Raw genomic sequence first — 20,319 nt, 5'->3', positions numbered from 1 at the left:
CATTTTTATTGCTTAATTAATAGCCAGTATCTGTGGGGAAGTACCGTATGGATTGCTGCTCCAAGTACTAACTTCTGTACAGCTGCTAGAGTAAATGTGAGTCATCTACTATGGCAGAAATAGCTTTAGAAATTTGATTCGATTGGGCACGGTGTCTTAAAAAGAAATTGGATTATTTCTAGTCCATGACGGTCAGTCAGCTTCCAGTACTGTTTGTCCACACTTGTATCTGCCAGTGAAGATTTGTATTGAAAACATTCTTGGAAATGAAGAGTTAAATCAAGCTTTAAATAAATGTTCTGTTGTGTCTCAGGGCAGCATATGAAATTTCATCTCTCTAGATAAGATTTCCAGTGACTTCCTCTTGCAGTTAGTTGGAATGTATCGTTGTAACCATTGGCACTTGGTCTAGCGTTGAAAGTAACTTGCATGCAGTGAGGGTACTGCTTTATCAGGAAGATTGCTTCCTGTTTTGGTTTCTTTTTTTTTTTTCTAGGCTTCACATCTGTGAAAACACAGTCCTCTACATGTGCACAGCCTGTTACAAGCACAGTGGTCTATACAAGGCCTGCAATAAGTAGTTTTTCTGCAAGTAAAGACACCTCTAAACAAGCACCCTCATTTTGGCAGTCTGACACATATGACCCATGCCTGCAAAACAAAACCACAGATGGCAAATGTGTAACATGTCAAGCTGCTAAAGTGTCAACAGCTGAGAGTACAAAACAGACAATAAGCTCAAGTCAATGTGTTGCCTCTAAGGCACCAGTCCCTACAGCAGGGACGTTGGGCTTTGAAGACAAATTTAAAACAGCACCCAACACATGGGATTGTGATACCTGTCTGGTCCAGAACAAACCGGAAGCTACAAAATGTGTAGCATGTGAGACGCCAAAGCCTGGAACAGGAGTAATGCCTGCTCTGACATTGCCAGTGGTCGCAGACAACTCGGTGACAGTGACATCCTCTTCCAGCAGCGCTGACACAACAGTCACTCTGGGGTTTGGAGACAAATTTAAGCAGCCAAAAGGCTCTTGGGACTGTACCGTGTGCCTTGTATCAAATAAGGCAGAAGACAGCAAATGTGTAGCTTGTCAGTCTGAGAAACCAGGTGTGTTCTTCTCTTTTCTGTTGTTTCAATCTCAGCCTCTGTGCATTCTTTGCGGAATAAAATACATTGCATGTAACAAATATTTTCAGCAGCATGGCTGGATGACAGGGTGGATTAGTGCCTGTTTGCAGGAATGGTAACAGGCACTTCTGATGTCTCAGCCCAGATTCCAGCCTGTCACATGAATTGAACTGATTGTGAAATGTATTACTGCAGAGCTGAATTGAAGCAAATATACCCTGTTTTGCAGCTGGTGAGGAAAGATGACTAAACTGCATGCCTTAATTAACTTAAAACCAACTTACTCATTTTCATTGGGGAAAAATGTGAACTCGGTGGAAAGAGTTAAAAATGACTGGGTTGTGTTTTTTTTCCTGTTTCAAAACATAAGTAGAAATGGTGTTTATAGAACGTGGCCAAAAATGTCTCCGCTCAGCATTTATGTGTAATTGAGCAGAAGTTTCAAGACAGTGTAGTCTTTAACTAGTTGTCTTAAGCGAAAAAGACTCTAGCTATTGTAAGGAGAAATTCTGGAAGTGTGAGGCATTTGCCATGACCATCATGGTACAGAGAATTGCACAGCTATATTACATCTGTCAAGGGGAAGAGTGAGGCAGGTGAAACGGGAGGATAAAAATGCTGTGGAAGAGAAAACCTGTTCATGTCTTTACTGTTTTGAATTTGAGGCATTATCTTTTGTGTCTCTCTTACATGCCACCCCCAGTGGTTTAAAACTGTAGGGGAACATGACAATTATGTGATGCTTTTGTGTCGTCTGGTTGTCCACTTAGTCCTCACTTAGGGAGCTGAAGTTTTCTGTTGGGGTGCAGCATCAAGTGACATCTCTTCGTTTCCAGGGGAGAAAAATCAGAAGGCAAACGTCTTTTGGGCCTGTTTATGCAGGCTTCTGCTGCTGTTGAACACAGAATTGTGGGGTTAGAAGCTTTGAGTTTCTCCCTGATTTTGAGGGTTATTTTTTTTGTCACGATGTAGATGTAGCTTTAAACATCTCTGTCTTTGGGATTTGGTGGTGAGTCATTCTGGTAAATTCTCAGCCTCACGTAACTTGACATTAACTTGATCATTAACTTGAGTGGTGCTAACTTTGACTACAGGTTACTCATGTCACGAGAAATTCTTTTAGTAGTTTTAGTTGAGTACAGTACCTTTTAATTTACATCTGAAATAGGCTATGCCATTGTATTGTATGAACTGCAGTTGCTGTTTGAATGTCATTGGTTCAATTTGTGCTTGAAATCATCTATCGTTTATAAAGAAGAACCTAGGTGTTTCTGTTGTTTATGTTCTCGGATTGAGTTTGACTGAAATTAACTTGTGGTTTGATGGCTTTTGCTGTTACTCTTCTCTGCTTTGTAATTTAGTGAGCTTTTAAGAGTTTCTTAAAAAGTTCACGTTCAACTTTATCATCTAGGCAGAATGATTAACTGTCTTGCTTATTTCTCAGGGGGTTCAGTGCCTGTGACCAGTAGCAGTGTTTCTGCATTTTCTGCTTCTTCTGGGGGATTTCTGGATTTAGACAAATTCAAGAAGCCCGAAGGAAGCTGGGATTGTGAGGTCTGCTTAGTCCAAAACAAAGCAGAAGCCACAAAATGTATAGCCTGTGAAAGTGCAAAGCCAGGCACCAAAGCAGAGCTCAAAGGTAATACTTAATGAGAAAAACAAGGGTGTGTATTCTGCAATTGTTTTTTCTTTGGATCTTTTTTTTAAGTACAATTATTTTTCCTTTGAGCTATGACAAAACTGTTTATTTTTTCCTCCAGGAATACTGATTAAGTAAGGTAATGTGCCTGTGTTTCCACGTCCTTTCCCCAGAAAAGATTATGCTTTTCAGAGAAAAGCTTGGATTAATAACGTATTTGTTCTTTCCAAGCCTTATGTGTTGTTCATTTGGAGTTTAGACTAAAAGCCTGATCTTCCAAAGAAGCTAGCAGTGTACTTTTCAAAGCCAAGTGGTGGACGGAAGTGTACCATTGCAAAAAGGTGTATGTAGAGAGGAAGCGTGGAGTTTTCTTAACTTGTTTTGTGTTTTGGTTTGTTCTTTTGGTGGTGGTTTGGTTTTTTTGTTGTTTGTTTGTTTGTTGTTTTTTAAACAGTTTTGACTCTGGGAAGTTCAGGACCAGGATCCCAGCCACATAGCTGAAGCCTGCATGTATGACATCATATATTGCAAACTTAACATTATTACTTATTTCTGCAGGTTTGGGGACTGCTACTGTGTCCACAAATGCTGCAATGCCATCATTTACATTCGGTGTCCAGTCATCCTCCTCTGAATCTTCTCATACTTTAGGTAGCACAGGGAATTTTAAATTTGGTGAACAGGGGAGCTTCAAGTTTGGCATTGCATCTGAATCTGCATCCTCCAACACTGTGACTGGGGGATTTAAGTTTCCAGGGGACTTTAAATTCGGAGTTTCTTCCTCAGAGTCTAAATCAGAAGACAGTAAAACAGAAGGTAAAAGTAACAATTTTACCTTTGGACTTCCATCTACGAGCCAGGCTCCTTCAACGTTTCAGTTTGGGACAGCGAGCCTGGGACAGCAGGAAAAGAAAGAGGAACCAGTTTTGGGAAGCTTTGGTTTTGGCACAAGTTCTACTTCTTCCATAGCTACCAGTGAGAATAAAAGCGGAGGCAGTGGCTTCACTTTTGGAACTGTGGCAGAAAAGGAGGTAGCATCATCTGCTCTTGCATTTAAGAAATCAGATGAGAAAAACGATGAAACCCTTTCAACAAAGGGAGGCTTCTCTTTTGGCAGTGTGGAGTCTGCACCTGCCTCACAGTTTGTTTTGGGAAGGACAGAAGAGAAACAAGACTCTGCCACTTCTGCTGCCCCATTAGCCTTTGGAAAGAAAGCTGACAATGAGGAGTTAAAGGCACAACCTATCTTTTCAGCTGGGACGGCTGAGCATACCAAAGAGGAGAGCACAGCAAAACCCATGTTCAATTTTAGCTTCGTTAAACCATCAGAGAAGGAAAGTGAGCAGGCAAAGCCCTCTTTTGCCTTTGGGACACAAACCAGTACTTCAGGTAAACAGAACGTCTTTTGTCTTCGCTTGTCTGCTTAGGTCCATCTGACACCGTGCTGGATGGGATTTGATATGTATCATGTGTTAGAGCTTTAAAAAAGGCTTAATTACTACCTGCAGCCTGTCTTTAGTTCTGGTTGTTGATGTGTAGACAGTATGTAGAAATTCCTTTCTAGATCTCAATGAGTTTTACACTAGGTTTAGACAAAAAAAAAAAATCGCCACACCCTAAGGAGCCTTCGAGGAAGTTGTATTGTCTCAGTAGTAGCAGCTCAGCTGGTGATAACATCTGTAGTATGGTGCAGTAGAGAGGCCTCATACTGGCGTCGTTTTTCATAGTGAAAGGGGACGAGAGAGGGAGCATCTTTCTCCCATGTACTTGCAGCTAAGCTACAGGGTATGTACTGCTGTTTCTCTACCTACTACAAAGGTATAAAAATCACTTCATAGATATTACATAGTTTTCTTTTCCTTTAATTCGTCAAAAGTCTGCAGTGGATGATTATAAAGTTCATCAGTGGTGATCGCCGTATGGAAAAATTCTGGTTGTTAAATTCCATTTGTATGACTTAGGAACTTAATTCTGTTCTCTAAAACACAGTTACTAACTTCTGAAGTGATACGGAACAGGACATCAGTAAGTAAGTAACCCTGAATAAAAGCAATACATAAGGTTATACTGGTCTTAACCACAGTATTCTTAGGTTGAACGGCTGCTCAACAGACAGGTGGTTGAGGTGTCATGCAGGACTGCTCCTCGTATGGTAATTGAAACAGGAGTCTACTTGCTGTACTTCATTTGGCATTTCTTTGGTGGTTTATGTCCTGTTCCTCCTTCCAGATCAAGGAGCAGTGAAGCCATCCTTCAGCTTCTTGAGCTCAAGTTCCTCCAGCACAGTCGTACCCACCACTTCAGCCAACAGCAGCAGTGTGTTTGGCAGCACCATCTCTTCCTCAAATCCTCAGCCCGTTCCCACTCCCTTCGTGTTTGGACAACCCAGCAACACTGTGAGCAGCTCTGTTTTTGGCAGTTCTGCAGAATCTGCAGCATCTCAGTCATTTGGCTTCTCTCAAGAAAACAAACCAGCAACCACAACTTCCAGCACCGGCACGGCTCTTGCATCATTTCTCTTTGGTTCAGGAGCCAGCAGCACCAATGCAGCAAATTCAGGCTTTAACTTTGGAGCCACGACCACGTCAAGTTCAACAGGTAGATTTTACATAGATGCTCTTCTCATTTTTGCCATTACAGAGTGGGCCAAAGAAATGCTGTTTCATGAATATTTTACTTCGGAGAAGTGTAGGCAAAATGCATGGAAGTAGAGAAAAATTTTGCGTATTTATATTCAACAATATAAATTTTGGGCCAGTTTTTCACAGACAGTCTGGGAAATACAGTTTAGGAATGAGCTGGCAGTGGCATTGTTTTATGCAAAGGACAGCCCTTTACTGGTTTTCAGTTTGTATAGGAACTTTTCACCACGAGAACGATGGTTTCTTTCTTCTCACTATGAGTCCAGTGCTTGCGGTTGGAAGTCAATGAATTACAACCTTCCTGATTTTTCTCTCCCATACCTAAAACTCTCAAGTGTCATAAATAATGTCAAGATTTGCAAAATTCTTACTTCACAAGTATGCATATAAACACAGTAGTCTACATGTAATTGCTGCTACTTAAGGATTGGTTTCTAAAAAGCTAATTATGGCCAGCGTTTCATTAATTTTCTAGCAATTTAGAGAAGACAGAGATAAGAATCCAAAGTTTCTTCATGTTTTATGCTCGCTACCCCACTCTGTGAATTTAGCAGCATGACACAAGACTAAATCCACCAAATCATCTATATTCCTGCCAGCCTAGCAGTATGTTGGAAAAACAATTGAACCTGTGAGGAAGAGACTTCACCTAGTTTGACCTGATTGCTTAACCTTGTCATTCACAGAAATCAAATTTGTACACTCTTTTGTGTTATCAGAAACAGAGAGAAACCAGTCCTAAATTATAACAACCAGCAGATCAATTTAACCTGCTTACAAACCCATAACCTTCAGTGTTGTTTCGTTAGTAGGCGACGCCGTGTTTTAAACATCTTCACAAAGGGGTTTTGGGTTTTTTTTTTTTTTAATGCACAAGGCCGTATTAACTTTTACTGTATATCTGTTCATCTTCTTGGAAAGGAAAACAGCCAGCCATTCCAAGTTACGGTGCAACAGAGGGTATTTCCTGTAGTGTGAAGGCTGCTTCGGCTGCATTAATGGCACGGTTCAGAACGTCCCCTTTTGCGTAGCAGAGCTGCTGTGTATGTTCAGAGTCGCGGTGCAGCCACGTATTGCCCTTCCGCTGTTTCTGCTGGCCGTGCAGAACCGAAGCAGCTAAAGAGAAGACGAGCTGGTGGTCTGTTGGCGTTGTGTAGAGAATTACTCTGCTAAACTGAGTTTTTGAGCACAGAGAGAGCACTGCAAGCGTGATTTGGCTGCCAGAAGTAGATAATGGCGAACACTTGAGCAGAGAGGGGTGCAGCTGCTGATAAGAAAGATTCATGTTCTAATAAATCGGGAGCTGTATTTAGAATGTTTGAAAAACACAATTTCAATGGATATTCTCTGTGATACAGACAGCTTTTAGTAAATATAAATTAAAATGTGCTATTTGTGGGAATCTGTTTCTAGAACGCGAATGTTAACACGGTAATTTGAGTCTAGACAACAAAAGCGTTTGAGATTTAATTTTGTGTGACGCTGGTAAACTTGGTGTTCCTCATGTTACCTACAAGAAAAGGTGCGAGTAGTCCTGTTGTAGCTGACATAGTACTTGTTTTATATACTCACAGTTAGCTTGAAATTAAGATGAGTATTCAGCTACCAGACGTGGGAAACACGGGGTTTTAGGACCTTTGTTTCTAGATTAATTCTTGCTGGGGAGGGGGAAACCCAGCACATACTGACATTTCCCTTCTGCTCCCCAAGGGTTGTCCTCTTCGTTTCTGTTTGGCTCTGGGCCTCCAGCGCCTGCTGCCGGCCCAGCATTTGGCACCAGCCAGCCACCAGCATTTGGCCAGAGCCAAGGGTCCAGCCAGCCAAGCGCTCCAAGTTTTGGATCGCTGTCGACGACGCTGTTTTCAGCTGGCACTCAGCCTGCTCCTCCTGCCTTCGGCTCGGTGACGAGCAGCACTCAGCCCTCCGTGTTCGGACAGCAAGCGACCCAACAGCCAGGGTTTGGCTCCGGTACCCCCAGTGCTGGTGAGTGCAGGCCATCCTCTTCCCTTTTTTTCTCAAAGGTCATAGATTTTATTTTACTTTTCATGAAGTGCACCTTAAATTATATGGAGAGAGAAGGCTGCTAGCAGCCTTGCACGCGTTTAAGAGGTCATTTCTGTGAGGCTGCGCCATAGGCATGCCAGCTTCGCAGTAAGCCAGCTCCACCAGAGGCTTGCCAGGCGTGGAGGTTGCGACCCTACCACTGAATATTGGGGTTTATTTTCTTGAGAAGTCTTAGGGATTAAAAGGAAGTGTTGAAAACCATGGAGTGTTCACTGGTAAAACTGCACAAGGCAGAAAGGCTGAAGGGCAGAAGCACTGTAGAATGATTAATTTTGGATTTGTGAACGAGTAGTTCTTAGTTATCTGGCTTCATTAACAGGCTTTGGCAATTTATTTGGATTGGGGGCTTTGTTGTGTTAAGAATATGGTCAGAATTGCTCTTAAGCATTTAATGGGTTAAGACTTTAAATAAAAGTTCATTTTACTGATGAAGCAGAAAATAACTGTGGAAAGGGGGCAGAGAATGATCCTTGTAATTTAAGTGTAAGGCAGACCTGTTCCACACTAGTAATTATTAAAAGGGTTATGTATTTGATATCATCAGGTCAAATATTTACAGGGAAAACCCTCCTTTTTTCCTTTCAGAAGTTTTATGAAATAGCCTCCATTAAACGTAACCAACAGTTTTGTACTAATCGGTAGCTTAGTTGACGCACTGTGTTAGTCAGTCAGCCCTTCATTAATGCAGTGTAAAGATAAAAATCTCTCTGGATTCTCTGTGGTGCTTATCAGTTACTTCGGTGGTAGGGATTTTATTTTATTTATTTAAGATGAGGTGCTGTGTTAGCACGTTAAATGAGAGGGAGTCCCCAGATTGACTGCACGAACGCAAGAAAGTTTACTTAAATATAAATGTACATGAGTCAATACTAGAATTTAAGACTTTATTAATAAACTTCAGTATGCACAGGCATGAACTTAATGGCGATACAGAAGCTAGCAAGCAATTCGTTATCAGCGAGCCAGCAGTGTTACTTTTAAGAATCCCTTTACAATTCTCTTAATCAAGTGAATGAATTCTTCTCTGTACCATTCCTGTAGTAACCTGGCACTTCTGGCACGACCCCCTCCCCCCAACTTTGTCACCTTGAGCGACCTGTAAAAAAAAAAATCATTAAAGAGAGTGGGAAGAACATGGGGACTTTGCTTGGAAAGGGTGAACTCAGATTTCAACTTTCTTACTCCCTGCTGCTTCCACCCCATCTTGCCAGGTTCTTTGTTCCAGTTCAGCAGTAATACTTCTAGTTTCAACTTTGCAAGTAACCCCAGAGTGTTTACTTTTGGTGCTGCAAATCCTCCCGCACCAGCAGCACCGGCACAGCCCTCTGGCTCTTCAGGATTTTCATTCAGCCAGCCTCCGGCATTCACAGTGGGGTAAGAGACCGTGTGAGAACCTCCCTCGAGCTTCGGGTGGTGTCTGTCAGTGGGCAGCGTTCAGCCTCTGCTACTGTTAAATCATGAGGCGTTCAGATGAACCTTGGGGTCTGAAACTAAACCGGGCGTCCTCCCTTGTATTAGCTAACTAAGCAGCGGTGTCTCTCACGCAGCCCAGTTGTCAGAAATACGGCGCATCAACGTATGTCAGATTGTCTTCTGCCTGAAAGGTAAAAGCGGCATCTGGCCCTTACGCTGCTGCTGCTTACCTCCTGAATGGGAGAGATTTGATTGCTTTTGGTTTCTGGAACCCTCTCCTGTTCATCATACACCGTTTGTTGCCAGCTTAGTGAGACAAGGCTACGAAACAGCGGTGTTCGGAGTATCTGTCTACTTGGTGCTGCTGCTGCTGCCTTTTCAGCTGCGCTGTCCTAAACTCTGAACTACTTGTTTCTTTTTGACAGGACTAACGGGAAGAACGTTTTCTCTGCCTCTGGATCTTCAGTTTCTGGGCGGAAGATAAAGACTGCAGTTAGACGTAGAAAATAATTGCCTGATTGGTGAAGCAACTTTTGGAGCAGCTACTACCCCGCATTGTTCAGTTGTTGGGATCGTACCTCATGCTGGGTTAGCTGAAGTCACATCTGCCTAAAGGAATATAAACCCCTTTCCACCCACCCCCCCCCTCCCTCTCTTTCCTGTTAGATTTTTTTTTTTTTTTTGGTAATAAATAGCGTTGGCAAGAGGGCCGTTCTCAAGCAAAACTATTTTAGACTCCAGCAAGTTACTTCTGTCACTGACTCGGCACGGTCTGGCTGTCGCCGCGAGTAGAGCCTGCAGAGTGAATGGCTTGTACAATACCTCTTCATCTGCACCACTATGTGCGCTCATCTGCGTTCACTGACGCCTCGGAAGTGTAATTATATCGGCGAGGGATGCTGTATAGAGTAGAGAGTGTTGGTAACGAATGAGTTCTATGCTGAGTTTGTGCTGGTGTATGTGTGAAGTGAGTGAGTTTGGGTGTATCGTGCACTAAAATTTTCTGATAGAGGAAGACTGATTACAGGATGATCCATGCTAAGGACTTGTTAGATCTGTAGTTCTTCATTTAATAATGATATGCTATTTCTATATTTTCATTCTTACAGCCCCTTATCACGTGTCTCGCCTTTGTTATTTTATTATGAAATGTGTAAATACAATTTTGTTTCTCTATGTACTTTTTTGGCATAACAAATCTGTGAAATTGAAATTTTAATTTTGTGTGTTGCGGCCATTTTTGTTTAGTATTGTCTCAGATTTTATGTAAATCCCATTATTCAAAGTTGCCTAAATCCATTTAGAAAATCTTTAAAAATTGGGAATTCTTAAAGTAAGTTTATTGGCTTTTCTGATCCATTTTTGTTTGGACCAAAAACCAGTATTGTACAAAGTATTAAGTATATATTTTTATATTTACTGAAATGGACTGTGGTGACTTTGGATAATAAGGAAAAGTTTAATATTAAAGCCATGTTTATTACAGTATAATTAACATGTTAAACCATGGGATAAATGCCATCAATAAAAACTATGAACTATTGCCTGGCAGTTTTAACTCTTCCAGGAAGGCAGCTGCTGCTGCAACCAGGCAAGCTGATGCCCTCAGCCTGAGTGGTGATGGCGCTTGCTTTCTCCAACCACTGCTTTTTAACAGTGCCACCCATGCTGATTTTAGAGGATCTTAAATTAGTGAGAGGTTCCCTGAGAGAATGGGAGAGCTTTATTGTAGGCTTAACCTTGGAGCCATACATCAGTGCGTCAGCTGTCTGGCTGCAATGGTTGCAGTTAATTTTTATGGAGCGTTAAAAAAAAAAAACCAAAACAAAGCCAATGTTAAAAACATTCACTGCCATCCTAACTGGAGAGGAAAAAAGTATGCTTGACTGTAAATGAGTAATTTAGGGGTTTTTTTTTCCACTTCTGTAGCAGTTGGAGGAGCTTCTTAGAGAACAGACGTTATTCTAGTAAAATGTGAGGAAATACTCTTCTTTGTTTGGGAACCACAGCTGAACTTTTACTCCAGCCACAGCAGCCAGTTTCTGGTTGAGATCCGAGTGCTTGCTACAGCTAGAACTGGAAAGATGCCCAGAAGTTGCCTAAGGTTTAACACCCCAGTGCTGCTCAGTGCTGGCTGGTATGACTACAGGTGCCAGGATTAGGAAATGAGATGCTTTTCGAACCACAACCTAGACCTGACAGGAGGACAAAGGCCAACTTTTGATTTTGTGGCAGTCTTACATTCACTGTTTCTATAAATAGAAGACCATCCCGCAAACAGCCTTTCAGACCACACACCTAAAATTACAGACAGTCGCAGCTTGTCGCTGCGGAGGGATTACGTGCAATTACCTGCTTCCAGGTGTCTAAATCTGAAAAATGCTACAACTGAACTTTCCTGAGCTCTATCACCTGCCAAGTACTCATCCTACAAACAGAAAAAAAATCTGCATTTTCAATGCAGCCTGCATAAGAGACAAACTAAAAGCTAGTGGTTACAGCAGCAGTAGGTAGGCATATTTCCACAGACAAGCTCCGTGTCCTTGAACAGTACATTTTTTTTCTTTACCTGCTGTGGAAGGGGTCGTATTTTTCTACAGGGTAAGAGATGACACTTTCTCTTATACCTGAATCGGTAGCAAGAAAGTTTTAGCCAATGGTGTTGCTTTTCCCTTCTTCCCACCCCCCTCCCCAAAATCTTGAATCCTAGTTTCTAGGTCACTGCTACAGTAAATAGAACGAAAGTTCTTTCTGTATTCGTACTGAAATTGTAAATAGGCAACACCCTAGAAGGGACTCCAGTTAGTTCTGACAGCTTTAGCTCCCCTCAGGCCAATTGCCAGGCCTGAACTGTTAACTTCAACGCTTCAGTCCACAGTTAAGCAATAACCCCTCAAGTTCTGCTTCAGCTAAACGTCTTCAAGCAGGCTAATGACTGCAGAAGGGTGCTTTATTCAGACCTCCCAAAACATCATCATTGCAAATGGATATGAGAACGCAAACACAGAACATTCTTTGGTTTATTAACACAATGCCGCTTGGCCAACTAAAATACTGCAGAATATTAACACTGAGCTGATTAATTGATTTCAGCTGAAGGCAAGAGAGAACACCAAGCTCTCGACCTGTTCTGTTGCCAACCTCCAGACCTGAGGCAGAGCAGGAACTTCATAGAATCATAGAATCGCTTTGGTTGGAAAAGACCTTTGAGACCATCGAGTCCAACCTTTAACCTAACCCTGCCATCCCACCACTAAACCATGTGCCTAAGCACCCCATCTACCCTTCTTTTAAATACCTCCAGGGATGAGGACTCTACCGCCTCCCTGGGCAGCCCATTCCAGAGCCTGACAACCCTTTCGGTGAAGAAAGCCACGGAGTGGCCTAGTGATGCCCAAGGGAAGAACACACGGGTACCAGGCTCTAGAAGAACTCCAAACTCTTCCTCAAATTTTAATAAAACATTAACATTGTGGCTTATGTTCCTTTGCCAAGATACCAATAATGTGAAGATAAACAGATTATCAAAGCTGTGTAATCATGCAAAATATTAGGCTTCTTTATTCAGTATTTAAGTTACTCTGAATATACAAACAATTAGGCAGAATTATAAAGTGAAAATAACCAGTATTTGTACTTCCCTAGCTTTACACCCGTAACAGGTTTCAGTTAATGTTTTCTGCATGCTCCTGAAACACATTCCCTTGTTTTGCTTGGTATTATATGCAAGAAATAGACAAGTGCTTTCACTCCAAACAGAAGCAAGAGAGTTACCTTTCCTTAGCGTGATCGGTACTGTTCACAGCTCCAGAATTATTTACACACGCCAGTCCGCTAACACTGCAGCGTAACATACCCTTTCCCAGAGTAAAAGCAGCTAGTATTTCACCTCTTCATTAGCTTTGACGTGGAGTAAGTGACAATGCTTAAAGACAGTCATGCAAAAAACTTTTCACATCAATGTTCTGATAAAATACTTCAAGAGGTGAGGGAATATCATCTGCGAAGCAATAATACGGGACATGAGTAACACCGCTCGTCTCTTTCTACACGCGTGGCAATTTAATCAACGTGATTTTCCCTAATACTGCAGTTCTCTTCCCCTCTGGGTTTATTGTGTGACTTAGGCGACTGGATTTTCTAGTTACCTGCCAACATCCAAAACAGTAGGAGCGACATTTCTTTTAGGGTGGAGTATTTCTAGGCATCTGCTTGCCACAGACTGAGGAACAGAACGGCTCCTTTCTGAAGTTAACACAGCCACTTACTTTCTCACCCATCGGTGGTTAATACTTCCAGATTTAATACGTATTGTTTCTCCCAAACTTCTTTGGCATTTATGAAAACTCCAATACTTTGAAGGTAGCTGCTGGCATCATACCGGAGTAAAACATTTCCTTTAGCTTCTGAATCAGTTCCCATTTCCTTTGGGCAAAAGATTCTGCTAGACACCTCGATTTCAGGTTTGGGGTAGGTCTTTGTTCACTGGGGGCGGGAGGGGATGTTCAAAACCAGTCTGGAAATCGCATCTTTTGGTATCATCTGACTCCGTTTCTTCTTACCACAATGGTCCCTGCTACGATATCATAGGCTGTTCTGTTATGCTGGAAAAACAGCAGTGTAATGAAGGCAGGAAAAAATGAAGCGATAGAAAAATTCTTGATCAAAGCTCGTATTGTGGACCTGAAATGAGAATGAAACATTCAGTGCCCGATTTTCACTTTTCTGTTAGTAGGTAGGTTATGTTCAAAGAAACATTCAGTGCCCGATTTTCACTTTTCTGTTTCTGTTAGTAGGTAGGTTATGTTCAACTTTAGTGCCTCAGTTTTGCACAGCATAAAAAAAAATCAAATCTCCAGATTTCAGAGTTAGTGCCTCAGTTTTGCACAGCATAAAAAAAAAAAATCAAATCTCCAGATTTCAGAAGACATGATTTTATCAGCTAACCTGAAAAATATTCACATGACTGAATAACGTCTGGTTTATTCTTAGATCACGGAATCTAACAATAGCTCTTCCAACCCAAGTATTCCAAAGGCCAGTAATAAAGGAATGCTGTATTTCCTTCCAAATCACATGCTTTCCACACTATTAACCCAAAAGCAACGTGACTGACTGAGCTAAGAGCACTTACGTTGTCATACTGACATTAGAAGATGGAATGACTAACACACGGCTGGGCGCAATAAGTACAGATGTGTCGCATGTCACAACTCGCAGTCCAAGCAAGAACTTCCCTGGGGTTGCTCCACCCGCGCCCCAAATACAGATGATCTGTAAAATTAAAAAAAAAAAAAAAAAAAGATACTTCAATTCCACACACCGCCACATCGTTGATTGGTCTCACAAACTTGGTTTTCATCAAAACTACGTCATGGTCATAAGCTTCAACATAATCCAAAACACCGTAAAGAGGATTTACTTTAGAGGCCAACAGCGATAGAATTTTTTTCAACATTTATTCAACAACCGACAACTATTAATTATATAAGTTAACGTTTATGAGTGGTTACCTCATAGAAGCAGACTAACAGCCTGTAGATGAGAGCTACTATCATCATTTTCTGCAAATCTTCCATGGACGTATCTTCATCTATTTCTTCTATTATGTAATGCATGGCAAACTTAGAGATGTCCCTGTACAAAATAAGACTGAACTTTAAAACCATCTCTCCCCCAATGCCAGTATTACCCCTTTAATACCAGAATTCACTCCTTCAGTTCTGGAATTAGCAAAAGAACAAAAGCTCCTTGGCTCCTCCGATACTAAACAAGCCATTAACATTCAGAACACTAGGTTTTCCTTCCGAGTTGCTGCCTAGTTCGTTTTGGTTTTTGTTTTTCATTAAGGAAAGAACATTCTTCATTACCACTTTTGCACAATGGTGTCCCTGGGTAGCGAGCTGCAGCATTGTTCTGAAAAGTCTCACACTTCTTGGGAGATAAACGAGATTCTGTGCGCGATCGTCTAACTCTGTATAAATGGTAGGCATCCAAGTCTCTTCCTTACAGGAATTCCCAAGGAAAAAGAAAAGGCGGCACTCCTCTCTAAATGCAAGGGAGAGGTTGCAAGTCTCCATAAGGAAGCAAGGGAGACCTTATCCTCCTCCCTTGCATCATCAGCCCTCCTCACTCTCAGTAGCCTGCACTGCTCACCATGCTCTTCTAGAGCCAGGCACCTTGGCACACAAGAGCAAGTTTTTAGCTTGAAGCAACTGAAACCTTCAGTTGTTTACCCTAACAAAGTTACATAAGGTATCAATTTGGAGTCACTTGCCCATTTTCACAAGATAAACTCTACAGATTTAACATTCATATCCGATACCTGGAACAGAACCTTTTTGCAACATGTATTTAGGCAAGGACTTTTCACTCGTGCATCTAAGTGAGAATTAGTACTCATATAGCAATGTGCAGTCCCACTTTCAAAGAAGTCCATCTGTATTTGTACTACTTGCCTTCCTCTTTATTCAGACTCAAGGATCGAAAAAAGTATAAGGAATTAAGAAAACAGTGTGGCATAACCTGCATTTCCCTTCAACGCAACCTTGGCCTGAAAGTCTCTGCCTTGAGCCTTCGAGGATGTATTTTTTTTTTGTGATAATTCCTCAACCTAGCCTCAAGCACACCACATCTCACAAGCAAAAATACCCAACCAAACAAACCCCAGAATGTTTCTCTGCAGTTACTTGTAAACAACTTACTGTCTCTTGCAAATATATTGTAAATTAATTGAAAAAGATTCCTTCTCTGTCCATCACCTTCCCTACTTTACAGAAACAGCATATATACAGTTGTTCCCCATCTTCCCAGTACTTCATTTTGCATCAATCTCAGCCTACTAAAAACAAGACAGAAATAGAAGCTGTCAGGTTAGAGTTGGAGGTTTTGGCAACTAAACAGAACTGAGAGTTTGGCATTTTAATTCTGTGTTTATCCAAACAAAAAACAGTGATCATTTACATTGACATATTTATTGGTTTGGATCTGACCCTCTTCCACACACCTTTCAAGCAGCAGTTTAAGGTGTCTCAAAGATGTTATCTGGATAGTATCAGTTTACAGTCAGTCAACGCTTGGAAGGTACCTTAGCAGAAAACTTGGATTCTGAAACGTGTTTGTACAGTAATGGAATTACTGACAACACCGAGCTCTCATCTCCTAATCAGATGGAAATATTTGATTACACCAACCCAAAGCAGAGAAACTAGACGAGCTACGGGGTAAGATATCTACAGCTAAATAAGCAGATAAAAAGAAACTCTTTGAAGTAAATGATTACACATCTAAGAATGTGAAATGAAGAATCTTCCAGTCTAGTGTATAGTTGATACACACGATGCTTGATCATACTTTTTTTTTAGAAACCCAACCTACGCCCAGTTAAGACTGCAGCATGGTAGCATTCCTAGCAATCAGGCTGTATTTTAACAGCACATATGTATCTGACATGCGGAATCCGATCTTTTTTTTGTGGGACCAAACGGTTGTCTTGGTCACAAATCTAAAATGCAGCACCATAAGAGACGCTATGAAGAAAATTAATTCCATCCCAGCCAGATCCAGTACATTTTTAAAGGCTGTTTAAAAAACAAATTCATTTGTCAATATTTTTCCTTTGAATTTTTTAGGGACTTATTTTTAAAAATCTTGCTATTGTCTCCCAAAAATGAAACTGCAAGTCTAATCTACCCTTAGTAAGGAGTATGTGAGCCTGTGAAGACACCTGTACAAATTCTTTGTTTCCACCAGCTAACCCAAAATCAGAGAGTGTTTGAAAGGAGGTTAACCTAGAGCTGCTTTTTCCTCAACTTTTGACAGTTACTAAGTGACATCGTGTGCATAAGCATACCATATATACGCCATGACCACTCAAAGAGCATGAAGAGCTTAAAGCTGTATATAATAAAGCTTTAAATTGTTCAACTTACTTTATTCCACTGAGGTGCATAATACTTAAAACGATGGTTGCCTTTATGAAGAACAGAATAAAAAAATCCACCATCTCTGCTATGAACCTGTGTGCCAGCGAAGGGATAATGAACTCCCGACCTGTAACAGAAATGGTTAACATTACCCAGATTTTACTGCACCAACACAGTTAGCGCTATCTAAAGAACGTTTCACATTAACCTCACTGCAAGATTATCAAGATCTTGATCTCAGCTCACATCTTCGAGAAAAATTCTGAAGCTGTATGAATAAAAAATCATCTGAATTGTTTAAATTGAGTTATAAGAACCTTCTTAAATTAAATCAAACTCTTTCAGAACTCTCAGTCCCCTCATAGCTAGGATTACAGGCAAAATCCCACACCGCTGAAGAACCGAAGTAGATCGAAGATACATCAGTTTCTGTGTTTTTCTCTTTAGAACAGCTTCAGAGAGATAGATTTCAGTAAATCTGAGAGTTCAAATAAAAGGAAAATTAAATCTTGGAACTACCACAATTTTTCTATCGCTCAGCAGCAAGGCTTCCATACGTACGAAGTACCAGCTCCCTAGAAGTAAAACACAGCCTATTTTGTCTCAAGTCAGACCCAGAAACAGGAGCAGATGAAAATACTCATCATAGCTGGCACAAACGTTCCTATAGACGTCTTGTTACAATAAAATGCAGCATGCTGCCCTACCACAAGCCAGAAAATGTAACACATTTCTCCTATTTAACTGGCCAAGCACAAATGGGGGTAAAATAAGCAGTCACAGTTACAAGCTTTTGTTGCTAACACTACCTCAGATGATTAAAGCAAAGGCAGTATTAAAGAGTATTTTAGAAAGTTCCCAAGGAATAGTGTTGCAAAATAATTTCATCTGAACCCATCTACCCCTCTGTATTTCCCAAAAAACAAGCATGACTACTCAGATGAAACCAGCAAAGACTCGCATCAAAACTTCATTTAGAAATACCCAAGCACTACTAGATGTAACTTGTGGAAAATAGCAACTGCATTTGTTAAGTGTTTCTGAGAATGGCACACACCCTGCCTCAAGGAAAGGACAAAAGGACAGGGGAAAGAGAATCATTCCTCTCTCCAATCTCAAAAAACATCATCAAATTTCACTTAGAATAAGCCTCCACAGTTCAACCACTGAGGCTGATAATGCCAGTCCTGGCCTCACAAGCTATGCAAGCAAAGCTGAAAGCCCACAGCACTTGGGCACTTTTTAAGTAAGTATAATCAAGCAGAGATGAGGTAAGAGCGATTTCTTATTTAACATACCTCAGTTATAACTGAGGTTATAACTTTATTTCATACCTGCTTCACTGATAACGCTGCATTGACACTTCCAAGCAGCATGACTATTACGTAAAAAATACTAAAATGGACTCAATTCTCATTGTCAAAGCATGTCCAAGTTGTCAACTAAATTCTAATTAAAGATTTTTCAACTAAGGCAGAAGGGAGCACAGCCAGACTCCCCAGTCCTGGGGTTGAACATCCAGCGCCAGACAAAAGCGTTCATTTGCTCTGTTGAAAGGATCACCTTCGCTGAAGTTAGTGGCACAGTTTCATTTGAATACATTAGACTCCTCGACTGAGTAAGGAATAAGCTAAGTGGGGCTACGAAAATAAGCGTTCAAATTATGTTAAACTCCATTATATTAAGAAACCTTGGCAACCCTTAGACTCTGGCAGACTTCCATTGCAGTGATTTGAGACGTTCCTCATACCAAAAATCCACTAGTTTGCCAGGGGTTACTATCTGCATGGCAGGGACAGCCAAATGCAACACGCATCCATCTCAGCTCGAAGTCTAGGATCTTACATTAAACCAGAAATAAAGACAGGTTTGCACCAGTCAGCCAGGCAGAGCAGCTGAGGCTTGGACGCACTTTTTGCTCTACTGTTCCCAGCAGAAGAGCAGTAATCTCCTGCAGTGAAGCAGGGAGGGGCGAGGGGAGGAAGCGGCTTAAGTCACGATGACCGTCCACAGAAAGCCTGCTACTGCCCAGCGTGCAGTTAATACCAGTGCTCTGACACACACCTGCAGGCAGATTGAACCGGACGAGGCAGTTACCAACTCCAGTTTTTGACATCCCGGTTTAAAGTCTGCAACGCTAACATAAGCTGTCACTTACTTCAGCTTACGCAAGCACACCGGGCTGTGAACTGCAGTGGCGTAGGGAAGGATACGTGACCTGCCCTGCCAAGCCTGCTGCGCGGGCAATAATCTGCAGCAGAAAAGAAGGAGCCATAATCGCTTTAGCTGTCCTAAATACATCCGTTGGCAGTTTGGAGCCAAAGCACGGGCACAACGGCCTTTGTTTGTAATTGTGTCATATCACTGCACCACATACAGAGTTCCCTTAAGAAGGTCAGGTGTCGCAACGGTACTTAGCGTTCAGAATAACCACGCTCAGCAGTATCAAATGCTACTCGTGCCGTAAGTTACCTTTAACATATGGAATTAGTTCCTGAAGAACTAGGTAGAAATCCAAGAACCGTTTCAGTCCAGCCTTTGCCCATATCCTCTTTTCCAATGACTGGCAGTTATCTGTTAGAAGCAATCTATAACTCAGAATCAGGTCACAATTAAAGAGAAGGCTACTTTGCGTTACAACCTTGCTCAAACAACAGCTGCTCAAAGCCACAAAAGCAAGCAGCAAGGTCAGAAGCTTGATTCCCTTCCCTTCAAAAAGAAAGAAAAAGCAACTAAAAACGTTCTCCCCTCACACCCAACCACTAAACAATGTTACAGATCAGTAATGCTGTACTTTGCCCTGCAGAAAGAAAGGAGATCTGGCGTTTCTCCAAAGTCCTTTAGGAGTGCCCCGCTCCACGTTTTTTTTATTATTCAAGGTGCTACCAAACATTCAGGGAATGTCACCGAGGCACTCCCCGACTTGTCAAGAAACGTTTGTGTGCTCCAGGTTTAATCTCTCATAAAAGTCTGTCTTGCTCTTGAACAAACACAAACAGAACCACTGCCATGCATACTCTTCATTATTTACAGCCAGAACAGACATTTGTTTACCTTGGGTCCTGTCGCTACCTTGTTGAACGTAAGAGCATGTTTTTACTTCTCTGCTTCAGTTTCATTAAATGATTTTATTTGAGCACCAAGAGCCCACTAAAACTGATAAAGCTAGTTTGGATTTCATCATCCAAAGAGGCTACTCAGAAAGCTGGATGCATTACAAGCCTGTGACCACAAGAATAACTTTAACTGCAAAAAATAAACTCCTTCATATCCACGAAGCCCTCTTACAAGCACCGAGGTTGGAAGCTGTAGGCACAAGTCCCCAACCCTCCCGACGGATTAAGTTCTGGACTTACAGGCTCGGTATTTGGGCTGTCACCTTTTACAAGGCGCAGCTGCAGGCCCGGGCCTGCACCCCACACAGGCGCAGCGACCCCTCGGGCGTTGCAGAACCCCCGGCTTCCTTCTCGAGACGCCGTTCCCCAGAGCTGCGGCGGAGGGGCC

At 41.8% G+C, this 20,319-nt stretch overlaps 2 protein-coding genes across 5 annotated transcripts in view; one reads left to right on the top strand and one right to left on the bottom strand.

Moving 5' to 3' along the window:
• NUP153 (nucleoporin 153) overlaps positions 1–12,110 on the top strand; it is a 48,562-nt gene extending 36,452 nt beyond the window's left edge. For 2 of the 4 annotated variants that reach the window (XM_035893446.1, XM_035893448.1), the window contains exons 16-23: positions 497–1,111; positions 2,577–2,771; positions 3,330–4,160; positions 5,001–5,369; positions 7,124–7,396; positions 8,689–8,851; positions 9,025–9,081; positions 9,316–12,110. In XM_035893446.1, coding sequence (XP_035749339.1) covers positions 497–1,111; positions 2,577–2,771; positions 3,330–4,160; positions 5,001–5,369; positions 7,124–7,396; positions 8,689–8,851; positions 9,025–9,081; positions 9,316–9,400 — 2,588 coding nt within the window. In that variant the 3' untranslated portion in view covers positions 9,401–12,110. The remainder of the gene's footprint in view (positions 1–496; positions 1,112–2,576; positions 2,772–3,329; positions 4,161–5,000; positions 5,370–7,123; positions 7,397–8,688; positions 8,852–9,024; positions 9,082–9,315) is intronic. The other 2 variants (XM_009637953.2, XM_035893447.1) reach the window with 1 other exon arrangement.
• A 313-nt stretch (positions 12,111–12,423) lies between these two features.
• FAM8A1 (family with sequence similarity 8 member A1) overlaps positions 12,424–20,319 on the bottom strand; it is a 13,587-nt gene continuing 5,691 nt past the window's right edge. The window contains exons 2-6 of the mRNA XM_035893440.1: positions 19,288–19,563; positions 16,822–16,942; positions 14,404–14,527; positions 14,025–14,164; positions 12,424–13,573 (exon numbers count right to left, since the gene is read on the bottom strand). Of these exons, the coding sequence (XP_035749333.1) occupies positions 13,429–13,573; positions 14,025–14,164; positions 14,404–14,527; positions 16,822–16,942; positions 19,288–19,563 (806 nt within the window). The 3' untranslated portion in view covers positions 12,424–13,428. The remainder of the gene's footprint in view (positions 13,574–14,024; positions 14,165–14,403; positions 14,528–16,821; positions 16,943–19,287; positions 19,564–20,319) is intronic.

The sequence above is a fragment of the Egretta garzetta genome, unplaced genomic scaffold (genome assembly GCF_000687185.1).
Source record: "Egretta garzetta isolate BGI_Z169 unplaced genomic scaffold, ASM68718v1 scaffold14, whole genome shotgun sequence".
NCBI lineage: Eukaryota > Metazoa > Chordata > Aves > Pelecaniformes > Ardeidae > Egretta > Egretta garzetta.
This window is presented reverse-complemented; position numbering and strand designations above follow the sequence as displayed.